The sequence below is a fragment of the Hylaeus volcanicus genome, chromosome 3 (genome assembly GCF_026283585.1).
Source record: "Hylaeus volcanicus isolate JK05 chromosome 3, UHH_iyHylVolc1.0_haploid, whole genome shotgun sequence".
Lineage (NCBI taxonomy): Eukaryota > Metazoa > Arthropoda > Insecta > Hymenoptera > Colletidae > Hylaeus > Hylaeus volcanicus.
The window spans coordinates 16,304,349-16,325,179 of record NC_071978.1 but is presented as its reverse complement, the minus strand read 5'-3'; the positions used below and the strand labels follow the sequence as shown (position 1 = coordinate 16,325,179).

The 20,831-nt window shown below is 30.8% G+C and overlaps 2 protein-coding genes across 5 annotated transcripts in view; one reads left to right on the top strand and one right to left on the bottom strand.

Annotated features, from left to right (window-relative positions):
- Positions 1-20,831, bottom strand: part of LOC128873829 (armadillo repeat-containing protein gudu) — a 166,503-nt gene that overhangs the window by 6,972 nt on the left and 138,700 nt on the right. The window contains exons 1-7 of one of the 4 annotated variants that reach the window (XM_054117718.1): positions 4,571-6,015; positions 4,444-4,515; positions 3,913-4,216; positions 2,793-2,996; positions 2,515-2,601; positions 1,346-1,594; positions 281-712 (exon numbers count right to left, since the gene is read on the bottom strand). In XM_054117718.1, coding sequence (XP_053973693.1) covers positions 281-712; positions 1,346-1,594; positions 2,515-2,601; positions 2,793-2,996; positions 3,913-4,216; positions 4,444-4,499 — 1,332 coding nt within the window. In that variant the 5' untranslated portion in view covers positions 4,500-4,515; positions 4,571-6,015. Of the gene's footprint in view, positions 1-280; positions 713-1,345; positions 1,595-2,514; positions 2,602-2,792; positions 2,997-3,912; positions 4,217-4,443; positions 4,516-4,570; positions 6,016-20,831 lie in introns of those variants that run through there. The other 3 variants (XM_054117717.1, XM_054117719.1, XM_054117720.1) reach the window with 3 other exon arrangements.
- On the top strand, positions 6,971-8,354 carry LOC128873835 (28S ribosomal protein S21, mitochondrial). Its single transcript, XM_054117729.1, has 2 exons — positions 6,971-7,108; positions 7,948-8,354. Exon 2 carries the CDS (start codon positions 7,948-7,950, stop codon positions 8,218-8,220), a length of 273 nt encoding a protein of 90 aa, XP_053973704.1. The 5' UTR covers positions 6,971-7,108; the 3' UTR covers positions 8,221-8,354.

Genomic DNA, 20,831 nt, shown 5'->3' with positions numbered 1-20,831 from the left:
GAAAGAGATATTCAGGTGACCTGCTTTAGGTGAACCACCCTGTATAGCGCATACTTTTCTACCGGCAAAAGTAGGAAGATTATACAGTTAGCCTATTTTAAATGCTTCTCTCTGTCCTATTCAGTCTTAAATTTATTAATTTTTAAATTAATTTAAAAGATACAGAATTTTATGAACAATCGCAGACATCTCTAGTCATTGTCGTGAATTCGAACCTAGATAAACCTGTAAGTAAAATGTTAAGAGAAAATCTCTATTTTTAAACATCGTGTTTAATTACCAACTTTGGCAGACCATCGTTAACTCTCAAAACGTCTCTGTTAACAGGATCCTTGCAACATTCTGCCAGAGCTCCTACGACGTTCACTAGCACATCCTCGTCCTCGTGCTCCTCTAAGAGAGGCACTAGAGACAGCACCAAACCGTTCTGATTGAATCTTGCTACATTTTCTGGGCTCATAGCACATTTCCAGATTCCACCTGTGACTGCGGCAAGCAAACGCTTGTTCTTGCAAACATCCTCGCTTTGCACCAACTTGCATAACATGTCTAGACCGTTCGCCTCCCGAACTATGTCCCTAGCGACTTTATTTGGGCCGCAGTTGAATATAGCCAAGGCACAATTCTCTTTCAATTTAATGTCCTCGTTTTCCAGTAGCCGCACCACGTCGTAGATGATGTCCGTATGCTCGAACGCTTCACGAAACACTTCCTGAAAACGATATTCAAGCCTTTTATGGTACAATTCTTCGTGATTAATACCAGTCCTGGATACTTTTTAAATGATGTTATTTGACATTTCATTTCAATTAACACGTTATTTTATTTCATAATTATTTTCATACTTGTCATCATGTTTGAAACAACATTATTTGAACTATTGCCTATATAATAATAATGTATTATTATAGTTTGTAATTATTTGATATAATTGTAAAATTGTTCTTCACGATTATATCAGGTGGAATCACAAGTACCACTGCGATTTTGAATTTGAAAGCAATAAAGATAAAATAGTGATCAATTTCACGTCTGTTATCCAATCTCAAGAAGAAATGAATGTATCGACATTTTTGCAAGGTAAAAGGACTGATCTGTTTATGTTAAATAATTATGTTTAATAATTATACGGTTAGAAGAGTCGTTTTTCTGAAGATTGACACTCCCCTTCTATTCTCAGCACCATTGAAATGATTATTTTTTCTTGCGACAATATTAGATGGTTCAAGACAAAAATCTCTTACGCGTGAACTTTTATAAAGAATTTTGCTCAAAGCAAACTGCTCATAAAGATTGTTTACAATACATTTTGTTCATCATTCGAATTATGAGAAAGTTTGCCTACCATATTCGCGCACTGTTGAACGGCACCCATCATAGGTATTATCAAAGAGGTGTGTTCGGATTTCAGGAAACGTTCCATAAGCTTTACTACCCCGTGTTTTCGAAGTTCTTCCCTCACTTTCGGGCTACTGCTTATAGAGTCCAAAACTTTTGCGCAACCTATTGCAACTGCTACCAATTCCTTCTTAGTTTCGCTTAAATCATCGTAAGATCGCCGTAGAATAGCATCTGGCACGTCCATTGCGTCCAACTATTAAATATCAAAAATGTATTTATTTATTAGAAATTCTAGTTAGCGCACAATTCCTTCCATGTTTTGTTTTTCTTTTTTTTCCACCGTATAAACGGTTTTTTTTGTTTCTTAATGGAACGTAAATAGTATGTATTAATTCTTTTTTATTGAAAAGGAAAGTATACTTGATTACAGTTAAACACAAAAGATAATGTTTAAGGAGTTACACTACTTTTCCCACCCGAATTTTCAGGCTTTTCCAAGAATTTTGATTGGAGCGATAACAAGATTTTGTTTATATCGAAGTACATTAATATATTGTATAAGTATTCAACTAAAAAATCATTTCTTAATTTTTTTATTTTTAAAAAAATGGTGACTCGGCAGACGATTTAATGGAGCGTCTCATAAATAAATGGTTTTACCGTGAGACACGATAACCCAAACCAGGTTCAAGTTAGAACAACGAAACAAAATTAATTAGTTTCCTTGGTCCAAAAGCTAGTGAAATACATAGTTGTTTCAAAAAATGTATATTTTTAATCAAATGGCGTCATTTCAAATTAAAACATACATCTAAAATTGCGGTACTTAAAGTTACAGAAAAAATACAAATATTAATTGAATAAAGAAAATCCTACGTATTTCATTAGAAAAATTTCATTGATGCAGACTACAACGTTTGCAAAATGTCGGCAAATAGCTGAACATAAACGCGGTGACCATCCGGAAGCCATGAATATTACAACGAACAACTTCCCGTGAAAGTCTTAAATTTAAAGTCACTGTGAAACATTAGAATATGTTAAATACATTTAAATCAATATCTATGATTTAGTTTTGAATAGGGTTTAAAAAATTAGTTTTTTTACATATATTTCAATCAAATCTTATATTTCACGATGAAAAGTTTAGTTACAAAATGGCAAAAGACTCACGATCAGAGGTATACCGCCTCGAATACGTATTTGTTTCCTCGCTTTTCTAATTCGTGCGATGATGGCCATAGTCTCTGCAGCTAGAACCTTTATTGGAAACAAATTGGAAATGAAATATTACATTGCAATAGGTGCTTAAATAGACTTAAGTAGATTTAAGTAAGCTTAAGTAGACTTCAATTTTTCGATGATTCGTAACACTTTCGACAGAATGATTGTTCATGCAATCGAGTTGTAAAGAGTTGTATTGAGTTGTATTGAGTAAATAAAAGACTAACTTGAATATCCCTAGCAGGATGCTTTAACATTTGAATCAACGGTGTTACAATACCAAGATCGATTAGATACCGTCGCATGTCTGCGGAACTCGCAATCTGTAGTAAAACTGACAGAGAACCGTTCTGGCATTTTAGATCTTTGGTCTCGAGGAGGTTCACCAAGATTTCCAGACCTCCCATTTCTTGAATAGCTTTCTGTATGATCTGTTTTCATAACAAAAATTACAACACTATTGTTTCGGGAATGAAAGTAATAGAAATCCAACGCAAATAGCTAGTAGAATTCTTGCAACTATGTATAGTTTGAATTCAATAGGAAGATTGCACTACATCTTCAAAATGTACACTTTCAACAAGTTTAGAAATCCAATTGATCATTGGAGAAACTTTTTCAGACGGAGAAGCATCAATGATGTTAATAGAATTAAAAAGAATGAAGACTCAGCAATATTCGTAATACAGTAACATTATCCGTGCTAATTAGACAAATTTTTCCTATCATAAGTGTTTTTGTAAAAATTAATAAGAAATGTCTTTCCCAAAGATCCATAAGATATTATATTTGAATCAACTATGTTGCATTTTTAATCTAGTACTCTACTATACTACTCCATTATATCTTCATTTAATTTATAAAGTTGTAATTTCAAAGTATCAACCAAGAGAATAATCAGAACACCTTTAAAAGAAAACAATTCCAATTTCATATGAAATTTAATATAGTAAAATAGATTGTCAAAGACACTATAAAAAAGAAAAAAAATTAACAAATTCATTATCCATATTATCGTAAAAATAAATAAAAAGAAATGAACGAGACACAAGAATTTTTAATTCCACTATTTTTCAATTTATAAATTTTTCTATAGAAGTATGTATTAATTCCTTTATAAAAATATAAAAAATCAAACTGTTAGGAATACACGTAAAGAAAAAATACCAAAATTGATGTTTCGTGCTTTTGAAATTTACAATTAACACAAATAACAGTCCTCGTTCACTTTCTTGTTTCTAAGTTCTAGGAAAAATAATTACTTATGTTAAATAATCAAAGTCAAATAATCAAATGAACAGATCAGTAAACGAATAATATTGTCAAAGAATGATTAGATTAGATTACCCTGCTGGTGAGATCGTAGTCCTTTAGAAGGCAGAGAGCCACCATGGTCGCGGTTTGATTGCCAGCTTTCATATATCTGATCAGTTTTTGTATGTGCCAAAATTCTGAGGGCACTTCCGGTGTGTCGTCCTTCAAGAGCCTGAGTTCATCATCGCTTTCCGACTCGGGTTCGTCATCAGAGCTTTTGTCTTCCTCTTTCTCGACGATTTGATGTACCCGAGGTCCAAAAGGTTCGCCAGTGACCGATGATATCAATGGCTTCGGTGGCTCATCTGGTTCCACCTCCAGAATATCCGACTCCATCCTTGAAGTGAGTAAAATTATGACAAAATTGATCATTCATTGCGAATAACACGAAGCTAAATTTGATTAATAATCAATTGCAATCATACAGAAATACAGAGAAATTCTTTAAAAAAGTAAAAATATCGTGAATTTTGATTATTTATTTAATAGATACGAGTAAAAATTTCACGTAATAGTGCGTGCACGAAGTCGATGTTATTAAATGCTTAATAAGTTGAGACTTACGGTGGTATTGTTTCGATGGAAATCTTTTTGACAGCTTTCTTCCGTTTTGGCGGCATGGCTTTTCACCAGGAACTGACAAAATATATAGTTAAGACACAAGAACTTTAGACAAACAGGATCGACTTACAATTTACGTCGTTTTCTCTCGTATCTAATAGACGAGGCCGAAGCCGGTACTGCGGTATACCAAGGTATCGATCAAATACTGTATTCAAATTGTAGAGGATGAAAAGCTGAATTTTGTACACAACAAGGTGATTACTTGCACATTCCCGATCCACACTTCCATGTCCACAAGACAGGCATTTTCATTCTCTTGATCTGTAGACATCTGTTAGTACGACTTTTTCCTGAACTTCCTCGTTTTCACAAGTATCGATTAAACAATGTCAGCGAATAGGAACATGTTCTGTTTAATTTTATGTAACAGTTACTTCGCAAAGTATTATTCATTGAACAGACCAAACATACCATGAATTAAACATATTAATTAGTGGACTTTTTTTCGAAAAAATGATTTATTACGAGAGAAGAGATTAAAGTAAAAATAAAATTAGAAAATCCGACACATTTTGACACACATCCGACACACAATGAAGCATAAAACTGTTTCGCGAGCATAAAATTTGGATAATTCTATTTGACGCAATTTTGTTATACATAACTGCCTTTTCATAGAGAATATTTATTTTTCGTTTAAATATACTTAGAGTTATTATAATAACTGTACTTCCAATCGTTGAAAACAATTATTGTATTATAAATATAATGGTCAATCTCTATAGTTTCGACTGACATTTACAAATGACAATAAAGCGATATCAAAATCGATTGTTTTCTATTTTAAATTTCAGGTTAGAAGTCTAAAAAATTCTTGTTTTCAATAGGCGTTTAATTAATGAAAAATTATAAATTTTTGGAGACAAAATTAACGAAAATTGATGTACAAATCGTTTCTGATTCCTACAAAAGAAGATTATCGACAAAATATGAATGTGTGCTATTAAAATGTGTAGACGAGGAATCAATTTAAATCTATAAATATTTATCCCACCATTAAATCGAAAGGTAAAAGTTAAATACGAAATTGAATGTGCTTGCAAATTAAAGAATTTGATAATCTCAGTCACGGAATGAGGGACTTCATGGAATGTCAAAAAGGTGGAAGTAAAGAAGAACTACGAGTGGTTTGTAAAATCCATAAAGACAAATGTTCCGTATACACATATATGCTACTCCGTTTTCAGTGGTACTGCTTTTGATATCTTTATCGGTATGGCTTAGCATATGTCGATGGGGATTCCGGTATAATTTGAAAGATAGAGAAGTAATTCTTTTTAAATATTAGTTTATAATATAGTAAATTTCATTTTTTAAGTATCAATTTAATTTGTTTATCAATTTTGATAAATGCATAATGATGCGCAATATAATAAAATTTTGTACTAACACATTTACGTCTTTAGGTTCTTTCCTGTTTAATACTATACTTCATCATCATTACTTTGTTAAACATGCTTTTTCTGGGTCACATGCAATTTTATTGTGATCGCCCACGAGGAGGAAAAAATTAATTACCATCAGTTGTGGCAAGTATACATAACTAACAGATATATTTCTGTTCACTCGCTTCTTATGTCGCAAAAGAAAAATAAATAAACAAATTGATCGATATTTCCAAAAAAACTATGTAAAATTGTAATTTATTAACTTATTTTTTATAAACAATGACATTCTACATATTCTCGGAAATCTCTAAAATAGATAGAATACAACAAAAAATAGCTATTTATGTAAGTTACGAAATTAACAAAAAAAAAAGAAAAAAAACAATTAATCGATAGAAATGTTGAAGCAATAAGTATTCGCACAACTGCTTAATTTTTAAAATTTCATTAAAAAGAAAGAAATTTACATTAATTTATAAGTATATAATACTTCCTTCGAGGGATTTCCTATTAATTTTATAATTATTGCAACTCTTCTAAGCATTAAATTAACTAAATTATTAGTTATTCGAAGTGGGATCTTCTTCAATTCCTCTATTAAAGTCTTTTTTAAAAGTACTTTACTGGAAATTTCATGTTTTCTAATTCGTACGAAGCAATAAACTAATGTGTTTACGTTATAAACTCTACTGTAAATGGTTCGTCATAAGAATCGTACAAATACTTATTGCTTCTATACTTTTATCCCACTTTTCGCATTTTTTTGTTAATTTCACAAATTATATTAACCAGTAAATGTTGTTTGGACTATATCTATCTTAGAGATTTCGGAGAATATGTAAAATATCATTGATTATAAAAAAAGAAGTTAAGAAACTACAATTTCACACAAAAGTTTTTTGGGAAATTGATCGCTGTACGAATACATTCTACACCCACTGTACATATATTTTACAATGTTGTATTGTAGTATTTTGAATGAAGTAAATTTGAAACTATTTGTATTAAATCAATTGTAAGCGATCTCTTCGTTTTTTCCTATATATGGATCTAATAGAATATGAAGTATTCAAATGAACCGCGTCTATAAATTGATCGATTTAATTTACGAAAACATCCGCATATCGGAATCTTCTGCTACATCCAGTAGTAGCATCGTTCCTTTTATTCATTTCAATTTTATTCCCAGAAGTGTGCATATTTAATTAGAACACAAGGTATTTTATTTAATTGATTAAATAGTTAATATTCTAATTTTTTTGAATGACAAGACTTGTTTTGAAATTAGTAATATGTTTTGGGAAAATATCTAACCTATAAACATATTATGTTTACATTTAGTCGATTTAAAAGTTAAACTAAAGGGTATTATAGCACACATCGAATTAAATAGATTCAACATAATAATTGTTCGAGTTAAAAATCTATATTCAACTTATTCAACGGCGAAAAATTGTTAATAATTATATCATAAATTCATTTAACCTTTTCACACCTGAATATTATCCATGGTTTTTTATTGCATTTCGTTAATTGATAACTTTTGATTTATATATTATTACAGTAGCTTCTTGTGTAAACTCATACTTGATAGTATGATATTGTTTTATTCCATAGTAGATTTTTATATTTGGCAATGTGGAGAAAATATAAATGAAAATAGAAGAGTTAAGCTTTGCCAATTTTGATCAAAATAGTATCCTGTTAGAATAAAGGCTCATTGAAGTATGATCCTGATGAAACGAATTACGATAGAGGACATACATGTTTCACAACGCACTGAAAATATGTTAAACAGTTTCAAACAGCTTGTGAATGTACAGCATAAAATTTATTAGAACACATGTGCAAATATATATTGAACATCATACGGTTATTAACTTTAAAATATCATCACACTCAAAAGGGTTAATGTATTTTCATGTGCATGATATAATTATTGAAATAAACAAGAGATACATAAAAAATAAGATTGAATTTCATTTGAGATTATGGTAATAGAAGAAATAAATTGTAGGAAGTTAAGAAGCAGATTAACATGGAAATCTTGTTTCAGATGAGCTGTCGACGTCATGCTCAATTTGTTGCTCGAACAGTTTTTGTCAAAGACGGCAATATAGAAAGAGCATGTCGAGTATTGAATCGTATATTAGGGCAGGAGAAGATTTTTGAGCAATTTAGACGAACTAGATTTTTTGAAAAACCCTGTCAGACAAGACGAAGGGTAAATTATGAGAAATGTAGAGCTATTTATGATGAGGATATGGACAGAAAAATTAAATTTATCTTGAGAACAAATAGAGAAGATCCATACCCTGGATGTTCTTAAATTAATATTTCATTAAATTCTTATAAAAATCTGTAATTCTGTATTCATACTAATAGTATGATAAAGTATTTGTATTCTTACCCGTGATTCTATATAAATGTACAAAGTCAACAAAATAAATTTATAAGACACGATATGTGCCTTGTATCAAACTTATTTACAGTCATATACCAGCCCCTATTTATACTGTAAAATAATTCAATGGTGTATACAATATTTATAGTATATTTATTGTAAGCACACAACCACTACAGACAAGCATAAATAATATCTTTCAAATACTTTTTTGACTCATAGATGGTTTGGTGCGAACTTATAATAAATATATTGTAAATATTGTATATATCATTGAATTATTTTCTATCTTAACTCACAATTTTTAGCCATATTTCTTGGTACATATATATATATATATATATATACTACATATTGTTCCAATATTTTCAATTTAATATATACATTTCATTAATTAATCATTTTAAATGTAAGTTTAAAATAGTAATTAATAATCTGGTGATTAAATAGTATCTTACTAAATATACAGTACGTTTTAATTGGAAATTTCAATAATTTTGTATAGAGTGCTATGTTTTGTATTACATAGAAAACCGTGGTCCGTGAGGTGGCGCCATCTTTATGAATTACTTGAACCGTCTACCCCGACAAAAATTTATTGGTAAGCATTTCTCTTCATTATGTAAATTCGATCATTTTTATGCTTTAGAAGAATAATGTAGTCTCACGATTATTTTGATATAGAAATGAAGATGTGATCAAGAAGATGTGATCAAGAGATGTGACAAAAAATGTAGATTTATCTTGAACAGAATAAAATACATTTAATACTGTAAATATTATTTTTTTAACATTTTTTAAACAGATTTTATTTATAATAAATAATAAATTGAAAGTATGTGGTCATGTAAGATTTAGTTCGTAGTACAAGTTTTTAACATTACGTAATACTTTAAGGCATAAGTGACGAAAAAAATTTTATATATTTTTAACAAATATGTTATTAACTTTTTCTTAGTCTTACTTTATTGGCTGTCATTTTAGACAAATTAAATTTTAGACTTAGAATAATGACTTAGAATAACATTTGTGAAACTTGAAGTCGTTTCAAACGTTAAAGGTCGATAACGTTTATTGTTTATTGTTAAGGCTAATAAAGAAATGAAGTTTGAAAGTAACTTTAGTACATTTATACCGCGACACACTTTGTTGATTCTGTAGACCACGATACGATGCAATAGAAGACCTCGTCGGTCTCTCAATTTAGATCTATTTACCGTTCTCAAGAACGTTATATGTCCGTTGCAATGATTCGTACTCAATTTGAGTAGTCAGTCTTATAAGAAGAAATTAGAAGTTGGTTCTCGAGAAATAGAGGATGAATTACACTATATGTGTGTATTATAATTTTCATTTTAATTTTTCATGTACAATTAAAGAATGAATGAATCAATTAAAATCAACAAAAGCTATCAACTATGCATCGTAACGAGTACTAGTCAAGTGCAGTTAATGGTAGTTTCATTTTTAAATTAATTATTCTGATTTACTAAGAAAGTACTTGGACTATATATTATAATTCTTATTTTAATTGTCCTTATCCAGTTCACAAGTTAATTGATAAATTAAAATCAAGAAGTAAGCTCACTTCATTTTAGACCAATTATAATCATCTTGGCGATAATAGGTTAATTAAACCAATTATTCCAATTATTCCAATTTATCAATATACTGTGACTTCAGCGCCCTGAAAAAAGTAGTATGTTTTGTATCGTATTATCACATGTCGTATCATCTCATAAATTAGTTAATGTTGCATCGTTAATATAAACTTTTGATCTCTATAATGTAACATTGATCTAATGAGAATTGATTAAATAATATACCAATTTTTACTTTCGACCGGAAGAAAGAAGGTTTAAGAAGAACTTTTCGTTATTTATTGATTAAATAATTTGTTTCATCTGAAAATGATGATCAGTCAAGCATAAAACAAATAATAATTATAAAGCATTAAACAAATCTTTGTTATTGATAGCAATGAATGGATATACTGCTTATAAGACTTGAAAGTTCTTACAAATATCACTGTTTTGATGAAATTAAAATATCGATCCCAACAAAACGAAGCGCAAGAAAGAGTAATAGCGAAAATGTAAGGGGAATAAAGATAGAATTAAGCGTCGTTTAGACATTTATTTATTCAATGCTATTATCATTGGATTTGTTTACCAAAGTATTAATCTGCGGTTGGCATTTCATATTTATTGCCAGAATACTTGTTTACAATGTATTATTTAATCAGGGTTCGAAATAAACCTGGAAGGACCAATCAAGCGACGCTCTAATATGTAACACTACGAAACATAGCATACTTTCTTCTAAGGTCAAGATCCACATTTAGAACAGTCTTAAGAGCGTAGGAGCACTTATGACTTGTGCTTATGGTTCAGTCATATCCAAAACTCGGTTTCAAAAACTGTGGGGAAACGTGACGTTAGACAAAATCACTAGAATTGGTAATACTAACATTTCAAATTGAAGTCTTTACTATTTGCCGTTTGCTTTTTCGCGTACAGTAAAAAAAAAACCCAAACCTAAATCAAACGCTAATGAAAGGAAGATTATACTCAAAACATACCAATATTTTCTAATTTTTTATTACTGCAATTTGTTAGACACGAAATATTTACAATTATAGTAAATAGTAATACTCTAACGTTTTACAGATGTGAAAGTGGAAATTGATGTTGTACAAATATATTTAACATATTTGTAATATTTGCAAACTGTGTGACTGTATAAATTTCCTTTATTTTTGTAATTGTTTTCTTTTTTTTAAACAATGATTAAGAACTTGTATAATATTCTTACTTGTTCCTATTAATTTTTCTAGTAGCCTTCCACTTTATGTTTCCAACTACATGGTCAATAATTATAATTAACAAATATAGTTTATGATTAATTTATTAAAGGTTAATTTTATCATGATCAATTTCTTAATGGTTCTTTCTATCAGAATCACTTACAATTACAAAAATAATATAAGTAGTCTTTTATTATAATCGAAGTCTAACGGAATATTTCTGTTTTGTTATTGTGATATTTTCTTTGCAAATGGTTACTACTATAATATTGTACATGATCTGTACGATTAATAAAAATAGCAGTTCGTTAAAGGGAAACCATAGGCACATGATTAGAAGAGTAGTAATATTTTCAATAATATTTCTCATCTGAAGTAGTTAAAACGTACTTTTGCAGTGTATCATATTTTTAACATTGAGTATTTCTTCAAATATTTTTATAATGCTGAAATTTTTATTTCAAACACATGTTTGAATAGACATACATGAACACACAATTTACACACTCACATGCATGCATGCATTCTTTAATTTAAAATATATTTTACGAGGTTTTTTCATCTGAAAAAAAGAAACACTCTTATTAGCGTTCAAAACTCTGCAGTTTCTTTTGAGGTACCTTGTGAAAAGGTTCTTGGGAGTAGTTAGTAAACGTTGAATGACCAAAAGTCATATAGAACAGAATAATTGTCGAAAGGAAGGAGGCAACGACGATGATTCCATCCGTCGAGTTCTGACTGTGATTATTTTTCCCTTTTTCCTTCCTGTTGGAGAACTTGGCACCACTTCCCATTCGTTTCTGCTATCTATTCAATTTTCGCCAAGTTGGCGAACTCGTTGCCAAGAAAACCGACGAAACGTTTTGTCTTTTCCCGAGCTTCACCGGTGCAAAGTGGAAAACACGGATAGAGAAGACAGGGGTCGCGAAAAAATAATTTAGTGGGATCCTCTTTGCTCGGCGACGATGAAAGATCGAGGCAGAAAAGAGTCGAACCAAGAACATTGTCCCGATAAAGAGAGTGTTCGATAAAACTTCGCTGAAAATCGGTTGTTTTCTGCTTTATAATTCCAGGGACGGGCAAAATTTTATTCGAATGATAGATGAGAATGACCAATGAGAATTCCGTGTAGCTATTTCTTCTGAATATTTCCTCTATTGAACAGTTATGGCATTAATTATTTATCGAATATCACATCGAACAGTTATTTAGATAAACTTTTATTCAATTTGCGTGAAATCGAATCTTTTTTGTAATTTAAATTGTTATTTCTATTGATTCAAAGCTTTTCATTTTATATTTTTTGTTCAAAATTATTGCCTAGAAAAGAAATTAGCCTATCTCTGAAAAATTCCAGTACTTTTTGACATAAACACTGATTTATAATTACTGTGTTGTTTATTGTGGGCATAAGATTGTAAATGATAATTATATCATTGATTACTGTAGTTTCTCTTTTCATTTCGTTTTTCTTTATTCCCATTATTATTATTGTTTACATATTACTTCCGATTTCATTTCTTAGTTTGTAAAATGTTTCAATTTTTCGCGCTAATGAAATATTGAAACGTTGTCGAATAAAACATTTAAGAATCCGTTTTGTTTTTCTTTAGTTGGTTAATTGCTTCCAGTACCAAAAATATACCATTTGAATGAAACTTTGATTAGGTATCTGTAATTATATAGTGTTTGAAAAACTTAAGATTTGCACTTTAATATTATATTGCGTTTATATTGCACCTCTTATCTTGAAAGTTAATTTCCCTTATGAGTTTAGCAAATATTACTAGAAAATGGAAAAATAACGAAAAAATTACGAAAAAGAAAAGTATCAATTAATCTTTTACAGTTCGTATTTTAGAACAACAATTATTACAGTTAATATTAAATACTGATTTATTAGCACTACCTTTTGGATCATTTATGTAGATTTATAGGACGATTTAAAATATCACTGTAGTTTGTTACTGGCGAAGTAAAATTAATAATGAAGAGTTTAATTCTTCCAGATTTAAATTAATCATGTTGCAGTAAATGTGCGCACGTCAAAAATGTTAGACAAAAATGTTTTCTTTTTTATTGTGAAATTTCTCATGTTATACCGCGAGGAATTCACAGATTTTTATAATAGAACTGATCTCTCTACCTAAATAATATCACTTTGCAGTTTACAGCTCGCGTGCACCCTCGAAAACTACTATATTTCACCACCTTACAAACTCCTGTGGCCCCTTAACGAAACAGTCACGCCTCGACTCTTACTTTGCTGGAAAATAATTCACCTACTCTAGGTCCTCGAGGACCGAGCGTAGCCAATATTATCGCGTTTCGAGGACCAGTTTATAGTAGATTTGGGTGGTTCTATTCGAAGTCTAAGAACGAAACACATTATTTCAATAGTGGATTTAAATGAAACAGGAAGCAAAGGTCTAGGGTGGAGCTTTAGCGACAACAAGATGCAGGAATCGGTAAGATTAAAAAAGTCAAGATTACGATTTCTAGTGAGAGCTCTTTTCAGCAAGATTGTATTCTTATTGTGTTTACTGAATAGAAATATATTATAGAAGAATGTTATCTTGTCGTAAAAGAGTAATACTTGAATATGCACGAGTTAAAGTATTGAATATTATCAAGCGTAGAAATTAATTCTATGCCTTTCTGAAGTAAATTTATCAGTTATTTTTAAGGAGGAACCATACAACTTTTAATGTTTTCGCAATCACATATTCCAAAAGAATACATATAGTTGTAAAAACAAAATGTCGAAGAAATTCGTGTTTTGTTAATACTAGGTTGCGGATCTTTAAGGTCGATTCAGACTATACGACACGGACCGGCACTGACACGACAAAACATTAAAACACGCGTTTTAATGAAACTATTCACACTTAACAGACACCGTCCTGAACGTTCCATCAACGGGAATAGTGTAAATAGTTCCATTAAAACGCGTGTTTAAATGTTTTGTCGTTTCGGTGCCGGTACGTGTCGTTGTCGGAACATGACGGTCCGTGTCGTATAGTCTGAATCGACCTTTATGCATTTATAGAAAATTTGAATGTGCAAGAAACTACAAAATGCACACAGTATGCAAGAATATAAAAATATTGAGAGTAAACTTCATATTATAATATTAGCGGGATAAAATAAATTCCTATTTAGGTTCAATTTTTGTAGACACGTTTGACAAGATTTTATTTTGCATAAAGATCTGCAGTCTAGTTATTACAAATGTTGATACTTTAACGTAACAAAATGGCGAGCAACTATAAATTAGAGTTATGAATGGTTGAGTCGCCCCAAAGGTTTTTTTGATTTTTTCAACCCCTTCCGTCACACCTGGCCCCTTCAGAAATACCGTTTTTCTCCACCACCCCCTTTACGGAGGTGAATTAACCCTTTCGCATCAACCCTCGCCAATGCAACTTTGCACACACCCAGAGGTCACTTCAAAACTACTCCTGCCGAAGTTTCACGAAAATCAGTTGAAAACTTCCGTAGTTACCGACCCCCGACGTTTTGAAAATCTGTCCCCTGAGTATTGCGGGGCACTGCATATACTTAATTACATTAATCTTTTTCTAATTGGAAATTTGTATCCTAAATTCTCCTCCTCCTTATTAATTGCCTAACAATTGGTATTCTTATTCCTACTACACAGTCTTTGTCAACAAATCTTAAATATATAATCTGAGGTCACAACTTAAAATTATATTTTTTTATTTATTACATCTATTCTCTTCGATCTTTTTTCTTGCATCTAGAATAATTTTCATCCACTTAACACCAGTACCTTTTTAGTCGAAAATTGTCTCTACTTCCATTTCTGTGTTTTTTACCCCTTCACATTCTGCTCTTAAATGTAGAATTGGCAAAACTGTATGTAATTGGATTATTTATGTGATTCCATTTTGTCTAATAATTTATATTGTATCAATTGTTAAAATAAAAATACAGGCGAGGAATCGTTCGAGTCATGAATTTCGACACGATAGTACCTATAAATGCAAACCTGGGATAGTGGCAAATATGACGGGGACGAAGGAACGAAATAGATAGCGTCCCCGGGGAGGGAAATCCAGTTTCATTGTCAGCCAAACTGCCTCACTAGTAGTCCGAAGATGGTTTCGGATTCAAATTCCCCGAAGTTAGGACAAACCACTTTTCCAACCAAAACGTTCTCTGTTGGTCGACTTTGAAACGAGATCTTTCGAGTGTTCGTCGTCGTTGGCTTTCTGCGGAAGCAATTAAGGAGGCGACAACACTGTAACATTTAAGGGGGTGTTCTGGTTTAACCGATTTTAAAAAACTAATATTTAGAATCTTTAGAATATTTAAAAACATCCTACAAAAGAATTTTTCGAAATTCGAAAAATTTACAGAATTACAGAATCATCTATTAAATAGTACACAGTTAAATAGTTAAATAATAATAGTCCAGTTGTCAAATTGCCAATTATATCGACGACGGAGACACATAAACATTTAAAATTGTTCTCAACTTGAATTTTTACGATGTAAAGAAATTAAAATGCGTAGATTTGGTCAAAAAACTAGTGAAAGAGCATAGGAAGAAAAGGTAGTGGCAATCTTAACGACAAACTTTAAACGCGCTTTTCTTGAAACTACGTTTTTTCGACTTTGTGTTTCGAAAGAAATTTTGTTTTTTTAATCAGAAAATGACGATGGAAAATTTCTTAAATATTATAAATTATTATTTTGCACGGCACTATGAAATAAAAAAGAAAACGTGAAATATCGACTATACATTGAAAGTGGCATCATTTCGTCAGTATTCAATATTTCGCAAATCTCTACGTCATTTTCCGCGGAATAGTGTGTCATTTAAGAATTCATAAGTCTGACGTGTTTCGAATACATAACTTGGAAGACAACGTCCAAGCAGCTCGAACCTGTCGCGAAAACTGCGCATCGTTAAGCTCAATGTTCCAATATTTATCATAAAACAATTGTCTATGAAAAAAATATAAATCAGTAGTTTTAGTATTACTTAATGTTATGGAAAAGTCTTGTTTCAATATTCCTTATCATTTCAACAAAACGAGTTTTAGAGAATCGGCTATTTTGTAGTCGTTTATCGAGAACACCTTCTTACACAATACTGCATAACACTGTAACATTTGATAAAACTGGATCTTTTGCATTTCTCAAAAGGTCCACATTTTAAGAATGTTGTTCCAAATTTAAAGAAAACAATCTCTTGAATTGTTGAAGTATTTAATAGTATTTAAGAGGTTATTATCGTACAGGTGAAAGAAAGAAAGATTTCTTTTTTTAAGAATTTTTATTTCATATAACAAATAAGATATGTAAAATTAATGAACTAGATTTTTTGTTTATTAAATTTTAAGGCGTCGTTAATGCCACCTAAGTGGAGTTCATGCGACGTTAAACTGTTCAGAAAAAAGACACAAAACATAATGAAAGTTTTGAAACGATTCACCGTATAATTTGTTTATAAATAATTTTTGGTAACACCTCTCTTTTGGAGGGGCGTTACATTGTTATGCTCCCATAATCCTCAAAAATAGCCTTTCCTCACGTCCGTGCAATAAACGTGACCAACCTTTCACGTTTTATATTCCTTGCAACAGAACAATGGCGAATATATAGTGTTTACTTGCTAAGAAATATTTCATTTTATAATTCTCACAGAGTAAAGAATAAAATCGTAATTATATTTTATTCGTTACTTGAAATTTGTATTTAGACAAAAAGGTGGATGTTAGAATTCCATTTTATTTGATAGAAAACAATTCTTTTAATCTTATCCCCGAAGAAATTAAACTGATGCATGAAACATGTTAAGGGTTTTCGTGAAAGGACTTTAGGATTCTGTTTTTAAATGACAAAATACGCTTGTTAGCATAGTCGTAATTGATACTTAAACGAACTCATCTTTCACAGTTAATTATATTTCCATTTATAATAAAAAAAAACCTCGAATATATTCCACACCATTTACGTTTGACTAAAAAAAAATGTTAAAGTCCTTTTTAGAAAACTTTTTGCTTCCACAATTCAACATCGACAATACCTATTAATTAATGCATTCAACTAATCCAAACAGATGTTGAAAGTTACATTTTTCTCCATTAAAAATTTTCTTTCGCCTCTGTGTTGAATTATAAAGCGTGTCTACTTTGAAAAACATTAGTCTAGACTATTCATTGATGAATACGACTAGCTACGACTCGACTTCTATATTAGAAAAGCGAGAGGACCAGGCTGGTCCTCGTGCATATTTCAAAGGGATGCCTCAAAATTACTTTCAAGCGCACAGTTAATGCGCTGAGATCCGGTTTTAAATATTCCACTTTAGCTGAAAACTCCGTCCATGATTGAAACACTAGCGAATGCCGAGCAGGTTCCGTGAACTGGAGCTTTACGATAATGCAGGGACGTCGAACATTTTCGCCGTCCCCGTTTAAGTAACAGCCTTGCTTGGTAACTTGTTGCCGCTGTTTACTTTGTTCGGCGAGGTCTAGTTGTAGACACGAAACATGAAACATACGGTTTGTCTTTGTAAACTAAACAGATAGTACAGGTTATAGACCAGGTGTGACATCGTTCATAGTTTAATAAAATTATGAACTATGGCTAAAAGAACGTTTAATATTTTATGATTGAAGTCATCTGCTTCTGTCGTATACAAATGGGAGAACAACCTGTTTCCTATTTGTTGTCTCGTGTTTTCCCATATGCTACACTGTATTTATTGAATACAGATTACATTTTTTTTTATCTTGTGTTCATCTGCATTTGTCTTTCCATAAATTATTGATTTATTCTGTACTTTGCATAAATTCTTAGTGTTGTGTTTACTATTTTTATTGAATCAAATCAAGTTCTTGTGTAGTACTTGTCCTAGTATCACTGGTTGATTTTTAGCGAATGACTGGCGAATGAAGCGTTAATATCGATTTTAATATTATTTTTGAAATCTTTTATTTATTTAGATAATCATTAGATTTTCAATAATTAATTTTGTTTAGATCTTTCGAATTCTATCTGATCGCATCTAATTGTATTATGTACTATACATATGTATATAGTACAATTCAATATATTATCTTTGATATGTATAGTAAGACAAATTTTAATAAGCAAGATGAATATAACCTTCACAGATTAATTGATTTTTGTTTCTCAAGATAGTATATCGAGAAAAAGGATTCATTTTGTTTACTATCCACATTAAGATTATTTGTTTGAAAATAAAAGATCATTAGTATTATTAGTATATGTGATCTATATTAAAATATTTAGTATAATATTTTCGAAGAAATTTTTATGCCTTTTCGATAGAAATAAATGTAAAATAAATAACATAAAAGAACAAATCATAAAATGTAGTAGTAGTAGTAGTAGTAGTAGTAAGTTCATTAATTTCAGCCTTTCGGCCCAGAAATCATATAATGTAAACTTTATACGTAAAATTAAGTATAAAATTTCACTATGGATGATAACTATAATATTATGTATCGTCCAAGAAGAATTGTGAAAAAACATAAAGAAACATGTATGAGAATATAATATTAAAAAAAAATAAATTGAATATTCAATCGAAAACGTTATATTGCATATAACTATTTGGTATTTTGTTCAACTTGCAATGACTATATTATATTTTATTTTCAAGCATACATATGTGTAGAAAATCGATATTAGAAACAAGTAGAATCCTTTCCCATAAAAATGACGCAAAACTTACAAAAATCCTCTGATTGTTACATTATTAATGATCAGAATACCACAGCAGAGAGTTATACTCCATAAATCAAAGAAACGCTCTTATATGGAGGCTCGTGATTGTTGAAGATTAATTAAAATTCTCTATTAACGAGTCCAAACGCAAAGGAACGATGTAATCTTTCGCAAGTAAACGGAACATTACTGGAAAGTGACAATCAGTGCGATGGGAAAACGAGAAGAACAGAAAGGAACGATTTCGACAAACAGGAGTTCGATTAAACGAATGACAGAGAAAAGAAATGGGAAAAACCAATCTACAAAGCGTTTCGTTCGAGCTTCCTCAAGCGTTTGCAGTTAGAGATCAAAGAGTCCAGCTGCTGTACGCGCGCAAATATCAATCGATTCCAGTAGAATGGTCACACTTTTGATCGTTAAATCCATCAGGCGATATCCACAGGCATTATATGCAGCGGACTACAACTGAAAACGTGAACCAATATAATAGGTATTACAAATGATGCTGACTTTTCAATTCTACGCGTTTAACGTTTAAACCAGAGTTTCTCATACTTCACCAGCCGTGGACCCTCTGGAATAGATATAATAGAATAAATTATAATGTTGATCATTTTTTTTGTTCTTAAAGTTCTTACTCAACCTAACGATAGTTTTATGGCGACTTCCCATCAGTTTTTTATTACCACATATTAGTAATGATTTCACGAGTAAAGTCGATTTGCCAGAATTAATTAGAAGGCTTAGGCAAAAATAAATTTGGATACAAAGTCAGTCTAATAAGTAGACTGCGGAAGTTTATGCAAATGCATATTTTTATAGGAAATAGTTAAAAGAATGGGACGTAGACAGAAATTTGTTTTGAAATTAGAGTGCAATAAAAATATATTTTTGATGTTGCATATTTTGGATATTTATGTTTAAAAATATATGCAATAATATATTGCATATGTTATTTATCGTGCTTATGTGAAATATTTATCTCGACAAATTAGTTTCGTCTATCACCATACTTTCGTACCATAATTGTGTAGTGTTTACACAAATACAGGCCATATGATACCATATTTCTGTAACCGTGTGTTAATCGACCGTTAGGTGTGATAGTTTGTATTTCGAATTCGAACACTTCGGTTCAATAATCGCAGTTAATGTGATCTCTGTGAAGAAGTGAATATATTTAAGTGCCTTTTAATTCTCTAAAAACGCCAGAAGTTAAAAAAAAAGTAGAAAAGCATTAATGGTAAATTGGATAAAAACCGATTCCAATTTTGTTATTAACGATAACGATAACGATGACAGAAGCATTCATTGCAAAATTTGGAATAAAAATGTGAAGTGTGAAAGGAAATCGCATTTAAACCAACACATAAATACCGGCACACATAAAAGGACAATCGAAGAAACTGGGTAATTCATGTGAAACAGAGGAGCATATGAATAGTATAATACATCTAAAAAGTATTCCTGGTGATTGCGGTGAAAAGATTAGAAAAAAAATGTAAAAGAAGGATTTTCTACATTATCGAAAATTTCTAATATTTTAAATAACGAGGGAATTCAAGGACCAATAAGTGTGCCGGAACAATGTTGTTCTAAATTTAAATACGCACCGATTACTTCGTGTGATGTAGAACGATCGTTCTCCGCGTATAAATTATCTCTCGGATTGTATTATATTAAAAACAATGACTTCGACTCGTATACAATATGTCGTAAATGCATATTATTCTCAATCTAATTATTATGCAATGGCAAATTAGGCAATAGTGCTAGTCTTTACGTATCGTAAGAGAGAACTTTGAGAAGTCGAACTGGTCTGAGCCCAAGGAAAAAAGTTTCTCACTATTCGTAACGTTTGAAATGATTTAACGATGGTGGGACCAGTTAAAAAGAACTTTACATGGTGCCAGCAGGTCAGATATCAAAAAACTTTCCAAAGAATATTTTTATCTTAGGAGATGTATTCACGCAAACCTTTTAAAAAAGTTCACAAGAT